The following is a 21,327-nucleotide window of genomic DNA, read 5'->3' on the forward strand; positions in this document are numbered from 1 at the left end:
CAAAATAAGGAGAAGAAAAACAACCAAAAATCAAAATACTCAAATTCTCCAGTTGAACAAAAAAATTCTAGCTGAGAACAGCTCACGCTGTAGCCCAACTCCAGGCTCACACAGTAGAGCATCCCCTGGACTTTGAGCTGAAGCACCAGCTCATTTGGCCTCACACTTGTCAAGAGTCAAGGAGACTGAGCGGGTTCTAGGGTCTTCTCGCTGGAGGGTGATGCTCTGCGGAGCCGGAAAGAGCCCCGTCTTTGGAGTTAAGCCAGCCTGGCTTCGGGGTCTGCTCTGCAAGGTGACCGTGAGCTGATGGTTTCACCTTTTGAGCCTTGCTTCTTTGCCTATAAATTGAGGACACTGATGTTTGGATCGCAGCCCTCTGGCGAAGATGCAGTGAGAGAAAAATCTTAAACACCTGGTACAGAAATGGTTTCAATGAAAGGTGGTGGGTGTCATTATTCTGATTGTTGCTATTGGCTTGGGAGCCTCCCCAGGTTAAACCTGAGCAGGACGTGATGCCTGCTGGGTTCTGAGCCCCAGCACAGTCCCCACTTCTCAGTCCCCCAAAATGGCCCTGGAAGGGACCCATGGCTCCACATGACCACACCAGTCTCTGGAATGGGGCTGCAGACTCGAGTTGTGAATTCAAGGACTTTTCTTAATTAACAAAGAGGGTCAGAAGGGAAATCAGGCCTGGTTCCTTGTTTTCTGAGGCTTCTTTCCCAAACCCATGTAGATCCAATTTTTTCACCATCTGCCCATGGCATGAGCCGGGCCTGGGAAGCCCTTTCCAGCGCCCCTCATGGCATTGTTAAATAGAGTTCATTATGTGTAAGGGGAGCCTGTGAAACAACAGAACTGGTCTCTTGATAAACAGCCCAAATTTACACATCAAAATGAGTCTGATTTTCTTCAGAGGAGTCGGATACCTCGGAGGCCGTGCACAAATTCAAAACATTTTGTGAACTCTCCCTTTGGGTTCATCCTTAGAGCCTCTAGCACATTCTCACTCACATCCTCAGAGTGAACATGCCCTCTTTTTTTTTTTTTTTCAAGGTAGATTTAATTTTTGGAAATAGCCAAAAGATATTTGAAGCTGAGCCCGCTAAATAAAAAAGGTTAGTCATGCAGGATAATAACACTTTGGGATATAAAAAAAAAAAAACCCACACACAAGGTTATACTTAGAAAATATTGATTTACCTTTTTTGATGCTGTGTGTAATCTGGCTCTGAAATCAGCGGCGTGAAAGTGGTCTCTGAACAAGCCTGAGCAGCAGAAGTGGAAGTGAAATAAATTTTGCCCTCCCAAGGCAAACGCTCTGATAGGAACAAAAATGCCCACTTAGATATATGAGATGCGATACATTCATTTAAAAACAATTTGATCTTATGGCATCGTGAGCACACCTCTTGTTTCAATTATTCATATCGTTTTTACTTGAGCAATTGCTAGTTTCAGAATAACGTCCTGGCTTTGCGTGCCCAAATCATTTGGATATTTCCCTTCTCCCCCTCCGCCCCTTTCTTTCCCTTTTCCCTCCCTCCTTATCTCCCTTCCTGCCCTCCTTTTCAGGCATATGTTGAAACAATTAGACTGAAGGATGATGAAACGCTCAAGGTACAGACCAAAGAGGACGGAGATGTCTTTATGTGGTTGAAGCATGAAGCCACCCGAGGCAATGCGGCCGCTCAGGTAAAAATGTGGCCCACTGTTTTGGCAATCCTGTCAGTTATAATAGCTCACGTTATGCCACGGTAACGAGATACCCCAAACCTCACTGGCTTAAAACAATGTGGGTCAGTGTCTTGCACCTGCTACCGGTCTGATGGGATTAGCATGCGCTGTGTCCTCTCTGGCCCCTATGAACCAAGCTACCAGAGGCTTCACTGCAAAACAGCCTCCCACAGCTGTGGTTGCTTAGAAGTGGCACAAGCCACCTCTCCCATTTCACTGGCCAACGCAAGTCACTTGCACTCTCTTGACTTCACGTGGGCTGGAAGTGTAGCCCTACCCTGCACCCAGAAGGAGAGAGAGCAGCAACCTTTGTGATCTGGCCTCAAGACTACCAATGGATATTTTAGGGCATTGGATAGAAAGAAAGAGAAGCATCTTGGGAGGCAGGAGATATTAGATGGGTGGCAAGAAGAAGGCCATGAATTTGGTTAGGAGAATAACAGAAATCAGGTGCAGCGTATTACACCAAAGCACCAAGCTTGGCTCTTGAACATGTCTTGTTCTTTGGATGGACTTTTCCGAGGTATGAGAAAGGGCAGAAAGCTGGAGAATGTTCTCTATCTGACTTCTTGCCTTGGTTTCACTATGAAGAGAAACCCGTGACAGGAGCCAGCTTAGGCTGATTGCACCTGGAGGGAGAAGGCCTCCTTCCCAAAGAATGGCCTTCACCTTTGCTCCTAGTGGGCACATGGTGTGGGTAAGAGCCTCTGAATCTGCTAAGCAGGTGGAAGTCCAGAGATGGGAAAAAGAAAGCAAACAGAAAAGACAAATGCATTGACAAGCAAGCATTTCAGAGACCCTTTAGTAATAGGCCTCCTGCCCATCTGTGGAAGTCTTCCTAGACTTTCAGGAGATACTTTGCTGGAGGTTATAAGTATTTGGGGCAGGGGGGTGAGTAGGAGGAAAAGGAGATGAGAGAAGAAGCAGAAAGGAGGAAAGACCATAAGGGGCCAGAGTGGGGCCAGAATGTTAACAAACATTCCTCCGGTTCCCTCCTTGGGCATCCCAAGCCTCCCATCTTTCTAGTGCAGGAAGGAATTCCAGTGCCTAGTTCTGGAAAGGCCCACCGCCAGAGTCATTTCCTGGGTGCTCCAGAGCTAGTATGCACTTCCCTTCCTCCATTCAGCAAATCCCTGTTGGGTAACTTCTGTGGGCTTCTACTGAGCTTTGCTGAGTGGGGACTGAGGGGGGAAAGGCAGAAAAATCACAACTTGAGGTTCCGATCCCTGGAGAGCTCCCCATCTTGAGTGTCATGGTGGGGTGAGCCGTGTGGACAAATGCTGGGGTGGGAGGAGATGAGTGCCCTTCTGATTCGGCTGTGCACAAGCCTTCGTGCCACTCACTAGGCTAAGGGGATGGCATGTACCTCCCAAAAGAGAGGAGACAGTCATTTTGACCAAGTTCCATCCAGCTGTCCCCCGGGGTGCGTGTGGTAGACTGATTCACATGCATGTGCATAATGCATTGTTTCCAGCTGGTTGCTAAGGCCTTGCCTTGTGTTTACACAAGATCGCCTTTCAGGGCTCCAGCCCCCGGTTGGACGATAATGTGTGTCTACCTAATTCCTGGTTCTCGGTATGAAAACTTTTTGAACTAGGTTTGTCCTTCCACCTTTTAAAGCCTTGTGTTAAGCATTCCACAGGAGAGTCATTATTCTAAATTGCTACTGTCTTGAAGCAACGACTGGCCCAGATGCTGTTCTGGGGCCAGCAAGGTGTGGCCAAGAATCCTGAAGCGGCAATCGAGTGGTATGCCAAGGGTGCCCTGGAGACTGAGGACCCCGCATTAATATATGACTATGCCATTGTGTTATTCAAGGTAAGAGTCCCTCAACTTGGGCTGAAATCATGCAATTCTTATCAGACTTCCCAAGCAGTTTCCTGTAGGCGTGCAGGCAAACAAGGAGTCGGTAGCTGGAGAAACTTAGTATCTGCTTCTGTCACTCTTGATGGAAAGAGATATTTGCTGAAAAGACAGAGTCAGAAACAGTGTCTTGGTCGAATTTTTAATCATTAGTCATTTGTTTGGCTCCTGGATTCTCTTTGCTTTTGCAAGAACTCTAGCACTCGAGGAGGCACCCATACTTTATGGATTGAAAAACAGCCACCGGCCCCCAGAGGTACTGCGAGTTCAGCACCAGGCAGGGTTGTCATTGAATTTCAGCCTAACCCAAGTGCGTGTTTGGCCTGGCTCCCACCAGTCTGGTTGGTCAAAACAAAGATCTTGTTTTAAGGCAACAGGGGAATGGGGGTGGGTTGAAGGAGCGTTAGCCCAGGAGACGGAATGGAGTTCAAGTCTCTCCTCTGCAGTCATCAGCTAGGTGTCCTTGGAGTTATTTGATCTCGTGGGACAATGGTAAGGACCACGGATTGAATGAGATAATATAACGAATGGGCTTCAAGAAATGTAAAATATGAAATCCTCGTGGTTGCACTGATGATTGAACACTTACTACCTGATTTACATGTGTTCACGCATTTAACCCTCACAACCATCTTGCACGATAGGCACGGGGTACGTTATGATTGCCGTTCATATGTGTGGTAACAGAGGCAAAGAAAGTTTTTTTTTTTTTTTAACTTGCCCAAAGTCGCACAGTTGGTGCATTTTAGAGACCTGGGACTGGGATCCAGGCATTCTGGCTTCAGAGTCTGTGTTCTTCACCCCCAAACACAGACATCAACTCACCAGCTTTAGGAAAAAAAAAAAATCTGGTTCTGGTAAGGAAGCCCTTGGGCCCCATGTCATGCCCAAAGAAAACAGCTGCCCTCAGAGAGCAAGTGTCTTCAAACAAGGACATGGAGTCATGTGGCCAGGTCCATCTTCAGAACCACCGCCGTGGCCACTCACTGATTAACAGCCACGACTCTGCTACATTTCTAATCCTCTAAGACCTTCAAACCTATTGGTTCATATGGTTTCCAAATTTAGGGTCTGGACTTTTCCTTTTTCAGCTGTCAAGTCAACTTAGAAATGGTTTGACTCCTTGCCATATGCCGATGAAGCCATGTGTTTATTCAATAAACACCCATTCGGGGCTGACAAAATGCCAGACTCTGCGCTGGATGGAGGGACAGATGGATGAGTGCTCCATGTCTTTGACCTCAAGGGGCTCATGCCCCTTGATAGGGAGAGGGCAGGCACGCAGAGGCATCTGGCCGCCGGAGTTGGGGCTGGCCACTGTCAAAGTGCAGAGAAGATAACAGCGTGAATCAGACATTACCTCTGACCACCAAGAGCTCACCATCTAGAGGGAGAGGCAAATTCATGAATAAATGACTCTGGAGGTTTTCCCAACCTTAATGATTTTGGGTTTTCCTGCATTCCAACTAAAACTCCCTGAGTGGGGATGAAGGAAGCCCCTTCTCAGTATTTTAGTAATGGGAGGATTTCACCTCTGGCCAGAAGGTCACTTTAAGTGTATTCCATCTGAAATAACCCCACGCAGAGCATGAGCTTCCCAAGTGTGAAGAGCAGTAAAATGCCTCGGAGCTCAGGGTGGACATTTGGCATCTTGTTCTTGTCTAAGACAATCCAGGCCTTCTTGTTTTGCATCCTCATGAGGATAGAGACTTGACTTTTACTGTAGCAGCGTTTTTCCATGAATTCACCCGGCAGATATTATTGAGCACTTACTACAGACCAAGACTTCACATTTTTCTCACTTAACAGCTTCCAGTACTACTCAGATTTGTGCATGGTGCAGAGTCTTTGTGCAAGAAATTATCCCACTTAGGTATAAATAACAAATATTCTAGAAAATGCTTGATGCCTAGAAACGAGAGTATCTGAATTCTAGTCACAGATCTAACTGTGAGGCTTCGGGTAACTCATCTGGTCTGGGCCCGTTGTATTCCTTCAGAGCAAAGAAGTTGGAAAAGATAAACCTTGAGTTAACCAGGTTCTAACATCCGTCGTCCTAATCTTTCTGACGCTTTTCCAGACCTCCAAAAAGGTTGTCTCACTGCCAGTTATTCCAAGTAGGCTTCATGTCCTTTTTTCTTTCCTCTTCCTCTCTATTAAATGAAGTAATGGTGCATTTCTGAAAAACGCTTTCATCTTCAACTTTGCTTCAGCTCATCGGTTTCTTTAAATGGGTAACTTCAAGTCGAGTAGAAACTTGGTGTATATAATTTAACTTTTAGTTGGAGTCACAATTTTATTTTGGGGCCTGAAAAATCCAGAGGCAAACGTACCCTGCACGTTTTGTGCATCCCATGAGGAGGTCATGAATCATTATACGTTCTCAGCACGGGATGGGAATGTACAGGAAGCAGAGCGTGGTAGTCACAAGCTTGGACTGTGGGGCCTGCCTGCCTGGGTTCAAATCCTGCCTTTGTGTCTCACTCAGTGTGGGACTCTGGGCATGCAGGGGCTCTGGTGGGAATGCCAGCTGCACCCCCGGGGCTTGTGGCGAGGACTATATATGGCAGCACGGTGCCGGGCGCACGGTCATTAACACAGGGATGTTTGCTAAGACCATCCTGTTGCAATGAATATAGCAAAGCCCCCCCACGTGGTATCACCTGTGAGCCCATCAACCACTGTGTCTGAGGCCAGGAAGGCTCCACAGGGCACGTGCAGTGTATGTGTCGATCACAGGTGCTGGGTGAGTTTGGTAGCAGCGATGGTTTCCATCTGGCTCCCCTTGCCCACCAGCTTCATTGTCAATCCTATGGTGAGATGACCTTGAGGACCCCTCCCGCCCCACCCTCAGACCCACCACTTCCCCACACGGTCCTGCAGACAACTCACTGTGGTCCCACAAAGTTCCTCTCTTGTAGCTAGAGCCCCAAAGTGGTGCTCAGACCGCTTCTTCTGGAAAACCTTGATCTTGCAGGAGGAACCTTGTTGGTTTCTGTCAGCATCTGAGGTGACGGATTCCAAGGGGTCCTATCTCCCTCACAGCTGGCTCTCGAGCTGGTCCACCCTGGGCACTCCTGAAAGGACCCAGGAAGGCTGCAAAGGACAACGTAATAACTTCTGACTGTCCGTGGCAGATCGAGTGCTTTATCTGGCTCCCAATTGAGGCCATCTGCAGAAAGTCGCTTCCAAGATGACCAAACTCATTTAATTGTCCTTCACGGCTTCTCCCAGTAGTATCTGTGGGTTGACGGGAATGCGACTCACCCCATGACGATGGGGGGTTTGTGTGGATGCTAAGCTGGCAAGGTGAGGTCTGCGGTCTCTGGGCCACACGTACAAGCAAAATAATGGTGGTGGTGGTGGTGATGGTGATGATGATGGCAGAGCGGCTCTGCCTACAGAAATCTTGAAGATAGGCTTTTAAGTAAGAAGGCTGGAGTTTTCATTTTTCTTTCCAGTATTTTATATGGAGCCAAGTTGATACACGTGCGTGGTGTTTTCGAGGGCACCCTGGATTTATTTTCTTCATACTCATTGCTGTTTACCATTGTTTAGGGTCAAGGAGTGAAAAAGAACAGACGGCTTGCCTTAGAGCTCATGAAGAAAGCCGCTTCCAAGGTAACACTTCTGCGTATTGTCAGAGGGAAACATTTGCACCACACGCCCACGGGCTCCCAAGTCTGCAGGCGGAAATGGCCAGCCTTCAGCCTTTGGCCCTGCCCATAGAAAAGAGTAGGGAGGGAGGGTCGCTGGCACAGCTGTGATTAGTCACTTTGGAGCTCCAGCACCACAGTGACCTGCCACAATGGGGACGGCAACGCTCAAAAGCCGAATTCACCTTCCAGTCAATAGAATTCAGGCCCAGTTTGTTTGAAAGCTAAAATTATAATCACGGGGCTGCCCTGATAATAAGCAGGGTGGGGGGACCGGATTCCTTGGAATTGTGTAGAAATGCCATTGAATTAGGGAAACCAGAGGCTAATTCTTTGGAAGGTTAACCCTGTTGTGTCCAATGCCCCATTGACTTCCCTGTGCCTTAGTCTTGGGGATGTTTATCAAGCTGGTGGCCAGGTTTAAAACCTGCTCTGTCTTTGTCGCTATTTATTCTTCAATGTTGTCATCAGGTCAGCTGGTTCAGGACAGCTGACAGCTGTCAGGACAGCACCCCAGAAGGGAGGTTAGATATCGCTTGTGAGGGGACCCACGCACAGACAGGGCATGCACGCTCGCAGGTGCGTGCGCGCAGATTTGCAAATAAATAAATTTCGCAGAACCCGCTAGAATTCTAACAGCCTTGACAGAGTCCTTTATAGCCCTTCTGGCTCTTGAAAGTGCTTTCCTCCCCAAGGCTGCTAATATTTGCCTGGTCAACAAAGACTCCTGATGTATCCATGCTGATTTTTTTTCCCTCATTCTCCCTTGAGAAATTCATAGTCCTCTTTTTTTGTGTGTAGAACAGGAGATTGGGGCAAGGAACAAGAGAGCCAAGAGGATTTTTCTCCACCTTTGTGGTGTCAAGAGGGCACATGACCCATGAGAAGGGAGCCCATGAAGGACACATCACCTCATGCCCACACCGCCCCCAAGCACACACACACAAATTAAAAGGCCAAAGTGGAGAAGCATTCGATGGGGCTCAGAGAGGGCCTTCCTTCCAAAGCATCCTAAACAGGGCGGGTGTGAAACTGGCATCCCTTTAGCCATCGGAGTGGTGGGCTGATGTCTAATGTGCTTTGTTTTGAAGGGATTTTTAGCTAAGTTTAGGTTGAGTATCGGGAAATGGAGCTTTATGGTCTGGAGTCATCACATCCTTCAAAGTGCGATGTGATTCTCCCTCATTCACTGGACAAGGAATTTTTAAGTCCCCACTCTTTGTCAGGTGAAGGTCCAGTGTAGTTTTGTTTGGGGGAACTAGCGAGAAGTCCCATGGGGAGCAAATCTGGTGATTGAGCTGTCAATGTGCAGAACAGAGGATGAGCGGTAAGCCGGAAGACGGGAGTTCTTGTGGGGCTCCAAATGCAATTCCTCAAGGAGCTCTGCAGATGTTTTGAAGGGTGACAGGTACATTTGAATAAGCCTGTGGCCTCTGGCTTTGCAGCAAAAGTCACTGTGATGTGCACATTGCATAGGCTTGTTCCAAAGCTTGTTCTTACTATTTTGTAGTACGCTCTGATCTAGGCCAATATTGAAAGGCATTCTGGAAGACTCCCTAGGAGACCATCTTGCACCTAGTACAGTGTGAGGCTCGGGAAGGTTCCTTCTATGACCAGATAGATCCACGGCACTGACACCCTTCCAGACATCAGCCGTCTTGGGGGTCAGCTATCCTGGGGGCCTGCATTTCTAAACCCTACTCTCCATCCCCAGGGTATAGGATTTGGATTCCATTTTGTGTAGCACCAGCCTTCAAAGGGTGGCTTTGCGTCATTCATCAAGTATTTATCGAGTGTCTACTCTGTGACAAGTTCTAATATAGGTACTTGGGAAACAAAAGAAAGATTCCCGCCCTCATGGAGCTTCCATATTAATGGGATTTGTTAGTTTCTTTCCCCTGGTCTTCCTGGTACCCGGAGCCCAACAGAAACACTAGGAAGTGTAGCTTTTTAGGCTCCACTGCAGACTGAAAAGGCTCAGACGGGGATCTTGGCATCTGTTCTGAAGGGACACCCGTCCTTTGCTTGTGAAGGTGGTGAAAGAGATTCAGTTCTATACTTAGACTCTGACTTGACAAGTCTTACACATGCAAGGCACGGTGTGACCCTCGGATCCTTGTCCCCCTGCTTCTTCATGGCTTGGTGGGTCTGGCAGGAAGTGGGGAATGAGAACCCTGTACACCCAGGCCCAGGTTTGCACACAGGTGTCTCACTGCTGGGCTGGAGGCTCCCCCGGGAGTGCTCACACCCCTGCAGGACTCCTAAGGCCTGGACAACCAGGCTGCAGGCTGCCCTGTGGAAGCAGGTGGGAGCACCTGGGGAAGGCAGACGAGAGCATCTGAAACACGGGGAGGCTCCAGACTAGATTCGCATGAAGCTTCCTCAAGTCCATCCCCAGGTGTAGACATAGTTTTAAAAGCCTCCTCCCATTGCCACTACCCTCCCCCCCACAACCTCCACTCTACCTGTCAGGACTAGGACGCTCAGTGGCCTCAAAGCACCTGTGCTTTGCAAGTAGGCTGTTGCAGCTGCTTCCCTTGGAGGACCTGTTGGTGCTCAGGGCAGAGTAATCAACAGATGGGCAGGCAGGTAACCTAGAAAGTGTCCCAGCCCAGGGATGGTGTCAGGCCTCCTCTCGCAGGTGAGCGCTGAGGAGTTTCAAGGTCACTGTCAATACTGCAGAGCAGTAAGAGGCCTCTTTGTAGACAAGGGCATTGTCAAAGAGCCTCAGGAGCTGAGCCATGACTGGGGGGCAGCATCAGGAATCCCAGCAGCAGCCAGATGGAAGCCACCCAGGAAGGCTCTGAGGCGGGCTCATGGCTTCTAACACTTAGCTCTTCTTCAATGCCATCTGTGCCCCAGAAAGAGACAGGAGAGGTTTTGCTCAGACTCGGGCAAAGTGTTTTCACAACAATCGATTCTCTTTAGGTCTCAGTAAAAACAAAACAAAAAAGTGATTTCTTTTTTTTGTTGTTGTTCTGAAATCCAGGGATTGCATCAGGCAGTCAATGGCTTGGGATGGTATTACCACAAATTCAAGAAAAATTATGTCAAAGCAGCCAAGTACTGGTTAAAAGCAGAAGAGATGGGGAACCCGGATGCATCGTACAACCTTGGAGTCCTGTATTTGGATGGCATTTTCCCAGGAGTTCCTGAAAGGAATCAAGTAAGACTTGAGACCAGCTGTGTGGCTGGCCACCAGCTCAGCTACTGTGTGTCCGGCCTGCCTGAGGCCCCGGGGGTGGCACCAGGCCTGTGGGTGGGGCAGACGCCTCCCAAGACACAGCCCCTGTCCTCACTCAAGTCCCGGGCCCAGTTAGGCAGATAGGATAGCAAACAGCAAAGGACGGTCTCAAGCTAAGTGTCAAGTGTGAGCTAATTGCTGTGACCCAGACAGTTCTCGACAGGGAAACCGGGCAGGCTGCACGAAGGAGGGAGTCCTCAGTTAGGGAGGGAGGGGGAGACGATACGAGGTAAGAATGCATGACAGGCAGGCAATGTAGGCATCGATCTTACCGGAAGCAAAGAGAGCTGGGTCCAGATAGGGTTGCCTGATATGAGACCACATTTTTTTTTTTTAAGATTTTATTTATTTATTCATGAGGGACACACAGAGAGAGGCAGAGACACAGGCAGAGGGAGAAGCAGGCTCCCTGTGGGGAGCCTGATGTGGGATTTGATCCCAGGACCCTGGGATCACAGCTGAGCCAAAGGCAGATGCTCAACCCCTGAGCCACCCAGGTGCCCAGAGACCAGATTTAATAATAGTGAAAAGAGTGGCAATCTTCAGTGTCTGCTAAGCACTTCCTCTGTGACAGACACTCAGAAATACCTGACATGCATCCCACGTCATTCTGTCTTCCAGAATAGCTGCTATGATTGTATCCATTTTACGGAGTGACCAGTCAAGGCTTACTCAGAGCCATATGCTTAGTGGAGGCAGGACAGGGATCCCTGCGCACAATGGGAGCCTCTGATTATTAATAATACTATTGATGATAGTAATTATAATTTCTGCATCATTACAGTCAACAAATGTCATTGAATGCCCACCCTGTGCCGGGCACTCCTCCAGGCACCAGCGACACAGCAACAGACGAAAACAGCCCCTGCTCTTGGGAAGCTCATATTCCAGAGGGGAGCAAAGACAATAAGCAAATAAATATGTAACATGAGGGCGGGTGGAGATACGTGTCATTGGGAAATAAAGATCAGAGAAGATCTCTTTGATGATCTGATGTAGTACAGAATCCTAAAGGAGCCTTCCATCTGTCTGGGAGAAGAATATTCCAGAAAGAGGGAACTTCGAGGACAAAGCCCTAGAGGAAAGCAGGCTTGGCATGCTCCAGGAACAATAGGGAAGCTGGCGTAGGGGGAGCGAGAAGCGGGGAAGGGGCGTAGGTGGGAGGGCAGGTTGGGCGGGCAGGTGCACAGGTCATTGTGAGGTCGCGGCTGCTCCGAGGAAGATGGGAAACCGCTGGGCAGCTCTGGACGGGGCAGTGCTGTGTTTTAAAAGCTTCCCCCTGGATCCTAGCAGAGACTAGGATTAAAGAAGACCAGAGGGGAGCAGGGGGTTAATGTGCTGAATCCAAGCAAGAAGGATGGGCCACCCCAGGAGGGGACAGAGATGTGGCTGGGTGACGCATGTCCTTTGAAGGTCAAGGTGACAGGGCTTGCTACCAGATTGGATGTGAGGTGAGACGGGGAGAGGAGTCAGGGTGACTCCAAAGTGTGTGGCATGTGTCGAGGTGGAAGATGCAGGGGGCGAGACAGAGGCAGCGGCAGGTCTCCGGGGGTAGGCCGCTGGAAGGTGACTGCCGTGAAGCCCCCGCCAGCCTCCAGAAGGCATCTCCCCTGGTCCTTGACACAGCCCTCGTGCTGGGTACCATCAGAAGCCCCACTTTTCACTTGGAGAAATTTCTCAGTTGGGGAGATTACCAATGGCCAAGGTCACCCTGCGCTGCTAAGGAGCGGAGCTGGGATTTAGACCCAGGCCTGTCTGACTCCAAAGCCCTGGCTTAAGAACGACCGCTAAGTGCCCCCCGAAAAAATAACAGTAAACCAGCAGAACATTCGCCCTTCCGAATGTTTGTCTTATTTTTTCCCTCTGCCTCTCTCTGACTGCAGGAGAGGCCGTATATTTTCATGCGTTGCTAATGTCTGCTAACCCACCCACGTATATGCCAGTGTGGATTTTTTATTGTCATATTCTAATTCTCACCTTCCTACGGGAAATGCAGTTTTTGCACACGAGTTTGAAGAAAGGTATTAAGCAAGGTGAGGAGAGCCAATGCCTGAATGTTCACCTGGTGTGACTTCTGCGAAACTCTGAAGCGTAGCTGTGTAGCTTGCAGGGGTTATGCGAGTCCCAGCGACGTGTTGTCCTATTTATTTAGTGGGTTGACCTTCACTGAATAGCTTCCCACCGAGGTTATCGCATCCGGGGGCCAGCTTCTGTGATTGGCTGTCTTCCCGGAGCTTGACTCAGTTTTCCTAAAGGTCCTAAGAAGTTGTAAGCCAGTGAAAATACCAGGCGTTAAGCGTCCACCCCCACCCTCCTCACCCTGGCCCCCCAGGTTGGCTCTGGTGAAACCAGCCCAGCCAGGAGGACTCCTCACCAATGAGATGACTTTGTTGATCTCTCTACAGACTTTGGCCGGTGAATATTTCCATAAGGCTGCACAGGGCGGACACATCGAAGGAACTTTGTGGTGTTCTCTCTATTACATCACAGGAAACCTGGAGACTTTCCCTAGAGACCCCGAGAAGGCTGTTGTGTAAGAATCTGTCAGATGTTGTGTGCAAAGGAAAAGCCATGTCCTTTATTCACTGAAAATGGAGTTCCCTTTCTTTGTTTTGCAATGTTTGATTTAATCCGTATTTTTTAGCGATTATGCATGCATGGGGTTTAAAGAGCCACAGACGTTGACAAAGGCGAAAATAAGGAAATTTTAACTGAAACAAAAAATAATAATGTGACATGGAAAAATCAGGAAATCTGCAACCCCACCCAGACTGCTCCCTGCTCTCAAGAATAAGTCATTTTCAGTCTTTTCGTTATTTCTTTACTGTTTGGCTCTATCTTTCAATGACACGTTTATATACCACTATTTCTTGTTATTTTCATTATAGGCTTTGTCTGTTGTTAATCCACTGTAAAAGGTTTAGTTCCCTCTCCTGCCCCCGCCTGCTGTCCCTCACATCCACACTTCCTGCCCTGTCCCATTTTCCCAATAAATATATCATTTTTTTGGTTCAATTAGTATCAGTGTCCCCCATTATGACCACACAAGTGCTAGGCACAGCTGAGCCATGTAGTATCCTATGACTACTATTTCTTTCTTACCCAGTTTTTTTTGTTTTCTGTGGAGTAATCGTTATACTTCATAGTTCTTTAATAGCTTGGCTTTCTGCGTGCTTATCATTTTCCATGTGTTTGATCTCCAAGTTCTCCCACAGTTGTCGAGATCTCTCCCAGTATGTCCAGACCCACCAGATATTGGATTAACTTAATCTCAGTGACATCTCTCCTGGAGTCTGCTTAGGACACAGCTGCCCTCCTGAAATTAACTTTGTCATCACCATAGGGGTTTCCTTTTCCTTCATCTCTGACTTTTTGGGTTCTCCTTGCTGGACCCTATTTCTTCCTCTTTCTTGGTTTACTCCTACACTTTTGTAGAGTAAATACTACAGTAGCTTCCTAAAGAAAGGTGAACAGGAGGCACATTTTTGAGGTCATGTGCATCTGAAAATGTTTTTCAGAGGTTGGTAAATTATGGCCCATAAATAATATGAAGCCCACCCTCTGCTTTGTGTGGCCCCAAGAGCTAAGAATACTTTTTACATTTTTAAAGAGTTCTAAGGCAAGCACACACAGAGATGAATATAAATAGAGACTATGTGTGGCCCGCAAGGCTTAAAATATATACTATCTTGCCTTTTACAGAAAAAAGAAAAAAAAACACAAAACTTCGCAGACCTCTGCTCGAGACCACCTTCATACTAATAGTCTGGCTTTTCAAAAGGTTGTTTTTTATAAGACATTTGCGAGCAAATCCAACCTGACCTGGGCTCAGTGCTAAAACTTGACCTAGGCAGACTCTTGAAGCTTTTTCTCATTATTGGTTAGGATGCTTGATGTGAACATTCATGTTTCACAAATTTTTCTTTTATGTGCTCGCTTCGGCAGCACATATACTAAAATTTTTCTTTTGTTATCGATTTCTAGCCTAATTCTACTGCAGTCAAAGGATACATTCTCAATAACTTCAGTCCTTTGGAATTTGTTGAGGCTTGCTCTATGACCAGCATACAGCGAATTTTGCTACACCTGCTTTTTATGTTTTATTAGAGTTTGCATGTTATATCTTTTTCCAGCCTTTACTTTTAATTTTTTCTTCTTTTAATTTTAATGTGTCTCTTCAGCATATAATTGGGTTTTATATACTTTATCTTCAGTTTTTAATTGGTATATTTAGACCATTTACATTTAATGCAACATAAAGATAGATTCTGTTTTAAATCTGCCATCTTACTCTTTATTCCTTATTTGTCCCCATCCATTCTTTGTACTTATTTCCCTTTTTCTCATCCTTCCTTTATATCAAACAAGTATTTTTTAAAAAATTTATTTCCCCCATCCCTTAGCTTATTATTTGTGTATCCTTATAATATTCTTTTAATGGTTGTAGATCTAAAGACTACAACAGGCTAGTTCATTATTAGTAAAAATTCTCCAGGATAAATTAGAGAACAGAAAAAAGTGGGGAAACCTTATAATAAATCTGTAAACATGTTTTAATGGAGAGAATACCAGGACTCCTGGTAAATACTATCCTTCTTCATATTGGCAGCTCTTTTTCATTAGGTACCTTTCATGTCTTTGTTTGCATACATGATAACTCCTAAGTATTCATAAGATAGGCACTGAATGCAAAGTTCTCAAAATGCATCTTTCTTTACCTTCTTAACATTCATTTCAGGTTTGTTGCCATGTAAAAATTCTAACCAGCAAAATAATCCCCACGTGGGATTTATTGAGATCATATGAAGAAAAAAGCAATTATTTAATTTTCCGCAGTTTGGATATTTTCTTGTTCCTTTTCTTTTCAGATGGGCAAAACATGTAGCTGAGAAAAATGGCTACTTGGGTCATGTCATTCGCAAAGGCCTCAATGCCTACCTGGAGGGTTCATGGTAAGTTGGGGACCCACGTTAGGATGAGCTTTCTCAGCCCTCACCTTTCAACTTGTCAGTGGAGTCTTTATGAGATGGAGTCTTAAAATACAACCGAAAAAGCAATTTGCAGGGAAATCACGGCCTCCCAGTAATGATATTCAGAGTATCACAGACTGATTGGCTGTTGATTGGAAAACATAGCATTTCCATGTTTAATTATACACAAAAATTAGTTCTCTAGGGGAAGCGTCCACATTCATCAAGTTGAGAGACACATGAATGTGTTGACTTCTCTTCCCTTCAAGCTTGTTCCTCTTGGTTTTAGAGTGGAGACAGCACAGGGAGTCTTAGCTGAACCTCTGCCTTTCCCTGGCAGACCACAGAAAGTGCACAGGAAGCAGATAGAGCAGTGTGTTTAAGGCTCAAGCTGAATCCTTCCACTGATACGTTACTACCCCTTCCATGGCCAAGAGCCTGGGATTACTGGAACTCACTTACCAGACCTTCAGTGCCACAGCCAAACAGACTCCCCGTTTTAACTTTCTTCTCATGGAGCTAACAGATCTCATCCTGTACCCTATAGGATGAGACGCTGCGCTGAGGACTTGCAGATGCTCCCCGTTTGCTGTGCCTTGATTTTACAAATAAGGGCACAACCCTCCAAGCTGAAAACTTCACCTGATTCCATCTTTTTGTTTTCTTCTGCTGGTCCTACCGCCCTGTCTTGGTTTTCCACGGGGCCATATTTTTTTGGCTGGTCTACTGCCTAAATGATCTGGGTATTTCAGTAACGGCTACAAAGGGTCTGCACATCAGCACGTATCCCCATTGGTCCACTGCTTCAAAGACATGTTAGACCAGACCTGTCATAGATCATCATCTGATCTGAACCTTAATTAAGAATTAAAATATAAGCCCAAAAGAACACTATTTTCCCCTTTGGTCCACAGGTGCCTGCATCATAGGCAGATAGCATGTCAGTGACTGAAAATCTTAAAGAAGAGCAGGGAACGGAACCCGGTGAAAACAACACCTAAAGGAGTGTTTGTTATTATCTTGTGAAAGTTTATCATCGGTAGCCTCACTTTGCACAATCGGGGAAAAGATTTTAATGAAATTATTATTTTCCGATTGATAAACCTTGTAATTTTTCTGGTGTTTTATCTTGTCTCCCAAGCGAGCTTCAGTTTGTAAAACTCACAAATTTGACTTTAATTTATTCTCTACTTCTCATCCCCCAAACTTCCCACCCTTCATTCCCTCATGAAACTTGAGGGGGAAAAGAGCATTCAAATACTGAAGTGCGTATGTGGGTTTTCCCAAAGAGAGAGCACATCTGTAAACACCCCCACACTGACAACACACACACACACACACACACACACACACACACGCCAAGATGTTTGACACTATTTTTCCCATAAAGAGAGTATCTATTAATAGCTTACATTTCTTGCCTGCATTTAAATTTAACATCACCAAACATTTCAGGTTAGCATATTGTGAAATTTGCTGTGAAGGTCAGGATGAATTAAGGTTTTTGTGACCTGTTGTCTTACAATAGTCAACCACAGCATGAGATTGATTGATTTTTTTTTTTTTTTTAGGGGAGGGGGAAATTAAGTGTGCTCTACACGGTTTGTGAGTTTGGGTCCTGTTCAGCAGATTTTACTGAGTACGCTTCAATGCAGGCTGCCTTGCCACAAGCTGCAGGGGATGCCACAAGCAGGGCGTGGGGAAGTTGGCTGCCTCATTTCTTCCTTATGCCGAGCAATCTGCTGTTCCTCTCGGGGCCCACATTCTATCCGACCTTTGGATCTTTGAACTTGCTCTTTCCTCTGCCGAGAAGTCCTACCTAACTCCTTGCTCCCTTTAAGGTCCTGATCGCTCTTGTTGATTGCCCTCTGGTTTGCACCCCGGTGCCCAGCACCTAGTGGTACCTTGGAAGTGCTCAAAAACAAATGAGTGCACAAAGGCAAATAGAACAACCCTAACTTGAGGCACATGAACAGTATGTAATGAGCACGAGGGATTCTGAGAAGGAAAAGATGCTATCTGGTTTGTGGGACTTAGGTTCGGCCTTCATGCCGGGGGTAGCAGGTGATATGGCCTTGAGGGGTGGCTGGGATTTCCGCTTGGCCATGCAGGGAACAGCATTTCTGGTGAAGGGAATACAGGAACAAAAAAGCAGAGATAGGAAAATTCTGGATGAGTCTAGAAGCTTTTAAGCCACCAGTTTGCCTTCAGGAAGATTTGTAAAAGGGAGTGACACGTAACAAGACCGAAGAGGTACCGCTTTCTGGAACTTGGAATGGCAGGTCGTACACTTTTTAAATTTACGAGGCAGTGGGGAGCTATTGATAGTTTGGGGAGAGAGAAGGAAGAGTCTGAAGGGGCGTGCTGGTTCAGAATCCAGGTAAAAGGTGCTGAGCATCTGAACTAGAGATGTAGCCAAGCCAGTTGAGTTGTTGAGTTGTTTTTCCTCTCTTCTGTCATTCAATGGTTGATACGTATGAAGTAATATATTTTATATATATATATAAAATCTCTTTTGTATATATAAAATATATATGTGTTATATATATATATATATATATATATATTCTCAAGCATAATGATACAATGAACACCTGTAACCCTATGTAAGAAAAGGAACAGTTGTGTTTCTCTCCCAGATTAAACCCCCGGCACCCAGAAGTAACCATCACGCTGAGCCTTGTTGTTGGTCTTGCCTCGCTTTCTTTCTTTTTTTTCCCCCTTAAAGATTTTTTTTATTATTATTCATGAGAAACACAGAGAGAGAGAGAGAGAGAGAGAGAGAGAGAAGCAGAGACACAGGCAGAGGGAGAAGCAGGCTCCCTGCAGGGAGCCCGACATGGGACTTGATCCCAGGACTCCAGGATCACACCCTGGGCTGCAGGCGACACTAAACCGCTGCACCACCGGGCTGCCCTTGCCTCGCTTTCTTTATAGTTTTGCTATATGTGGATAGATTCCTAAGCAGTAGATTTATTTGGCTTGTGTCTGAGCTTTATATTATTAGAACCGTATTCTACATAGCTCAACTGCCTTTTTTTTTAAACATAACATGTTATGAGATTCATATCCCTTGATGCATGTATCTGCGGGTCACTCACTTTGACTGCTATCATACACCACACTTAACTTACCAATTCTCATTTCAACACGCATGTGTGTTTCCCTTTTTATGTTGTTTTTAAGAACAGTGTGGCCATGAACATTTTTTATGTGTATCGTGGCATACATTGGATAAGTGTCTCCAGAATATAAACTTAGGAGTGGGGTCACATGGCGGGCACTTTATAAGATAATGTTCAATTCTATAGGACAATGCCAACTGTTTTCCCAAAGGATTTTACCAATTCATTCCCCTGCCAACCATGTATATGTTTTTGTTTCTCCATATCCTTGCCGATCTTGATGCTGATGCTAAGTATTATTAAGTTTCAATCTGGATCTGAAGCCTTTATTCTATCAACAGGAAGAGACATCTAGTATCTGTTAGAATGGGAAAGATCTTTGTCAAAATATAGTTGAGGCAAAGTACTTCTATTTCCTCCTGCTTTCCCAAGTTCTGAAACCCACCCTGGGGTTAAATAAGACATGAAGACATGAATGTTGGCCTCCCCACACCACAATGTGGCTTCTGGGGGTACCCTCTATTTTGCTGTAAGAGAACTAAATCATCCATCAATGTCCCAAGTCCATCCTCCTTTTCCATTTTCTGTAAGTGAATTTATTCTGGACGTTATTTTCAAATTACATGTGTCAGTTTGATGAGCTTGTACTTTTCTGTGTTGTTCCAAGATTTATATGGGATAGTTTAAAAGAGGAGCATGATTGAGAAAGGGGCTTTTTGCTGTATAGGCATAATACGGAAGATAATGTTGTCGTGCCTGGGGCTGTCCTCGGACACCAGGAGAAGTCAGCTAAGGAGAGGCTGGCTGTCATGTTCCATTTCTCTCCGCCTTCCCCGTATGTGTGTTTTATCTGTGCGCTGTGTGTTTTATTGTCCTTTGTCTTAAATATGCCCCAAATATTTAAGCCAGGAGGTTAGCCAGATTATGGTGGGCTTGAGGCAAAGAAGGAGGCCTGCCAAGTTCCAGTTGAAAGAGATTCACCTTTCTGCAATAGACCAGGGGTCCTGAGTGCCACTGAGATCCAAGGATTCTTTTTTTTCCTTTTAATTTGAGCTGCTTCAGGCATTGGCAGAGAAGAGCACAAAGAACATAATATAATTGTTTGAGAAGCTGCTCTGAGGCACTCAAATTCACAATTCACAGCAAGCAACCAAAGGATTGATGATTAAGATGTATCATTAAAAAATTCTCTAAGTGTATATGCTGAGTCGGAAGTGGGAGGATTGCAAAGGTGCCCCTAAACTCATTCTTTGCTGCAAATCCCTTCCTCTCTGCATCCAGCCACCACCCCCATCCTGTCAGAATGACTGTCTGGGGGGCGACTTCACTTTAGTGCACTGGAAATAAAACTTGAAGCTCTGGTTAGCTTCTTAAACCTTGAGGAAATTCATGGAAGGACAGTACAGTTTTGTGGCTTGCCTTTGGGCTTCCTGCTCCGAGTTAAGTGCTGCGTACATGTTTGTTCCGTGAATATAAATATAGAAATATCTGTAATGAATACTTCTGGGCAGTCTCTGCTGAAACACAATTAAGCAAGAACAAAGCACCGGGCAGCTAAATGTGGGTAGGATTTCTGCAGAGGTGTCATTTCTCAGAAGTCTTAATAAGCTGAGAAAGCCTGGCCTTGAGAGTTCCAACCTTCCCCCGTGGACGGTGGCGGTGTGGGACTGCACCGGCATCTGATGCTTGCTTCTGCGGGATGGAAGACAGAGGTGGTTTCCCCTTCCGTGCTTCTGTTGACATCAGTGTTTTATAGACCTCTCTTTTTCTGATGGATTTCAGTGCTTCCTCCAAGGAAATGCTTGGGAATTTCCTGTGAAATTTCCTCTTGGCTTTTACAATAATTGGACAGTGGAAGTTATTCCTGTAAAACTCCCTCCTCCCTGGCCTCCCCACCACCAAAGCAGCTTTAGAGACAAGATACTGTCTTTATAAAGTTTATCCTAGTGACTCAGTTCTTACAGGAAGCGTCAACCTCATGCCTCCCCTGCACATCCTAACAGGCTGCCTGACTGCTGTCAGAGAAAACATCGTTTTGTTACATTTTAATAATGTGAGCCACATTCCATCCAGTTAGGGCAGCAGAGGGGCCTGGCCCAACATTTGAACTTGAGCCAGCAAGTCCATACCATCTCCTTCCCTCATCCGTTCCTGGGGGAAACAGGCACTGGATCAGATGTAAGTGTCTCCGAAGAAACGTGAGATTGTAAGACTTTGAGAACGGGTCCCTGTCAGAGAATGATGGGGACCTTCTGCTGGGCCTCCTTTGCACGCTCTCCATCTGGGGTCTGTTCTGAAGATTCTTGTCATGAAACATGAATCTTGCCAGCTGTGTAAGAAAATGCCTAGGCATCTTTTGTGTTGTTCTTACAGCTGTAGTCCTGGGCTTGTTATCTGGCTTGCGATGCAGGGGACACTGCCCAGCCAGCCTCGTCTCTCTTTAGCATGAGTCATGGCTAATTGGTCTGCTGCCGTGGGTGTCTGGGAAGCCGAGAATCAGCTCACTCAGCGGCTCCATGGCCCATGACCCGCACTGTGTCTGAGTGAAGGCCTCCCTGTCCTAATCTGACCCCCAATCACCTCTCTTTGTCTCTAGGGGATGGGCCACCAGAAGCTGCTTTAACAGAGTAGAAAAAATGATTTCAGAATCTGCGCTCCTTATTTCCTCAATCCCACCATAAGCCAGTTTGCAGGTAGAGCTGCAATTAAGGAAGAGTTAATTCTTAATGTCAACA

The 21,327-nt window shown here is 46.2% G+C and overlaps 1 protein-coding gene across 7 annotated transcripts in view; it reads left to right on the forward strand.

Annotated features, from left to right (window-relative positions):
- Window positions 1-21,327, forward strand: part of SEL1L3 (SEL1L family member 3) — a 101,229-nt gene that overhangs the window by 61,992 nt on the left and 17,910 nt on the right. For all 7 annotated transcript variants that reach the window (XM_072737956.1, XM_072737959.1, XM_072737955.1 and 4 more), the window contains exons 12-17: window positions 1,573-1,692; window positions 3,412-3,552; window positions 7,156-7,218; window positions 10,243-10,419; window positions 12,903-13,030; window positions 15,366-15,449. In XM_072737956.1, the coding sequence (XP_072594057.1) occupies window positions 1,573-1,692; window positions 3,412-3,552; window positions 7,156-7,218; window positions 10,243-10,419; window positions 12,903-13,030; window positions 15,366-15,449 (713 nt within the window). The remainder of the gene's footprint in view (window positions 1-1,572; window positions 1,693-3,411; window positions 3,553-7,155; window positions 7,219-10,242; window positions 10,420-12,902; window positions 13,031-15,365; window positions 15,450-21,327) is intronic.

Source organism: Vulpes vulpes, chromosome 14 (assembly GCF_048418805.1).
Source record: "Vulpes vulpes isolate BD-2025 chromosome 14, VulVul3, whole genome shotgun sequence".
Taxonomy (NCBI): Eukaryota; Metazoa; Chordata; class Mammalia; order Carnivora; family Canidae; genus Vulpes; species Vulpes vulpes.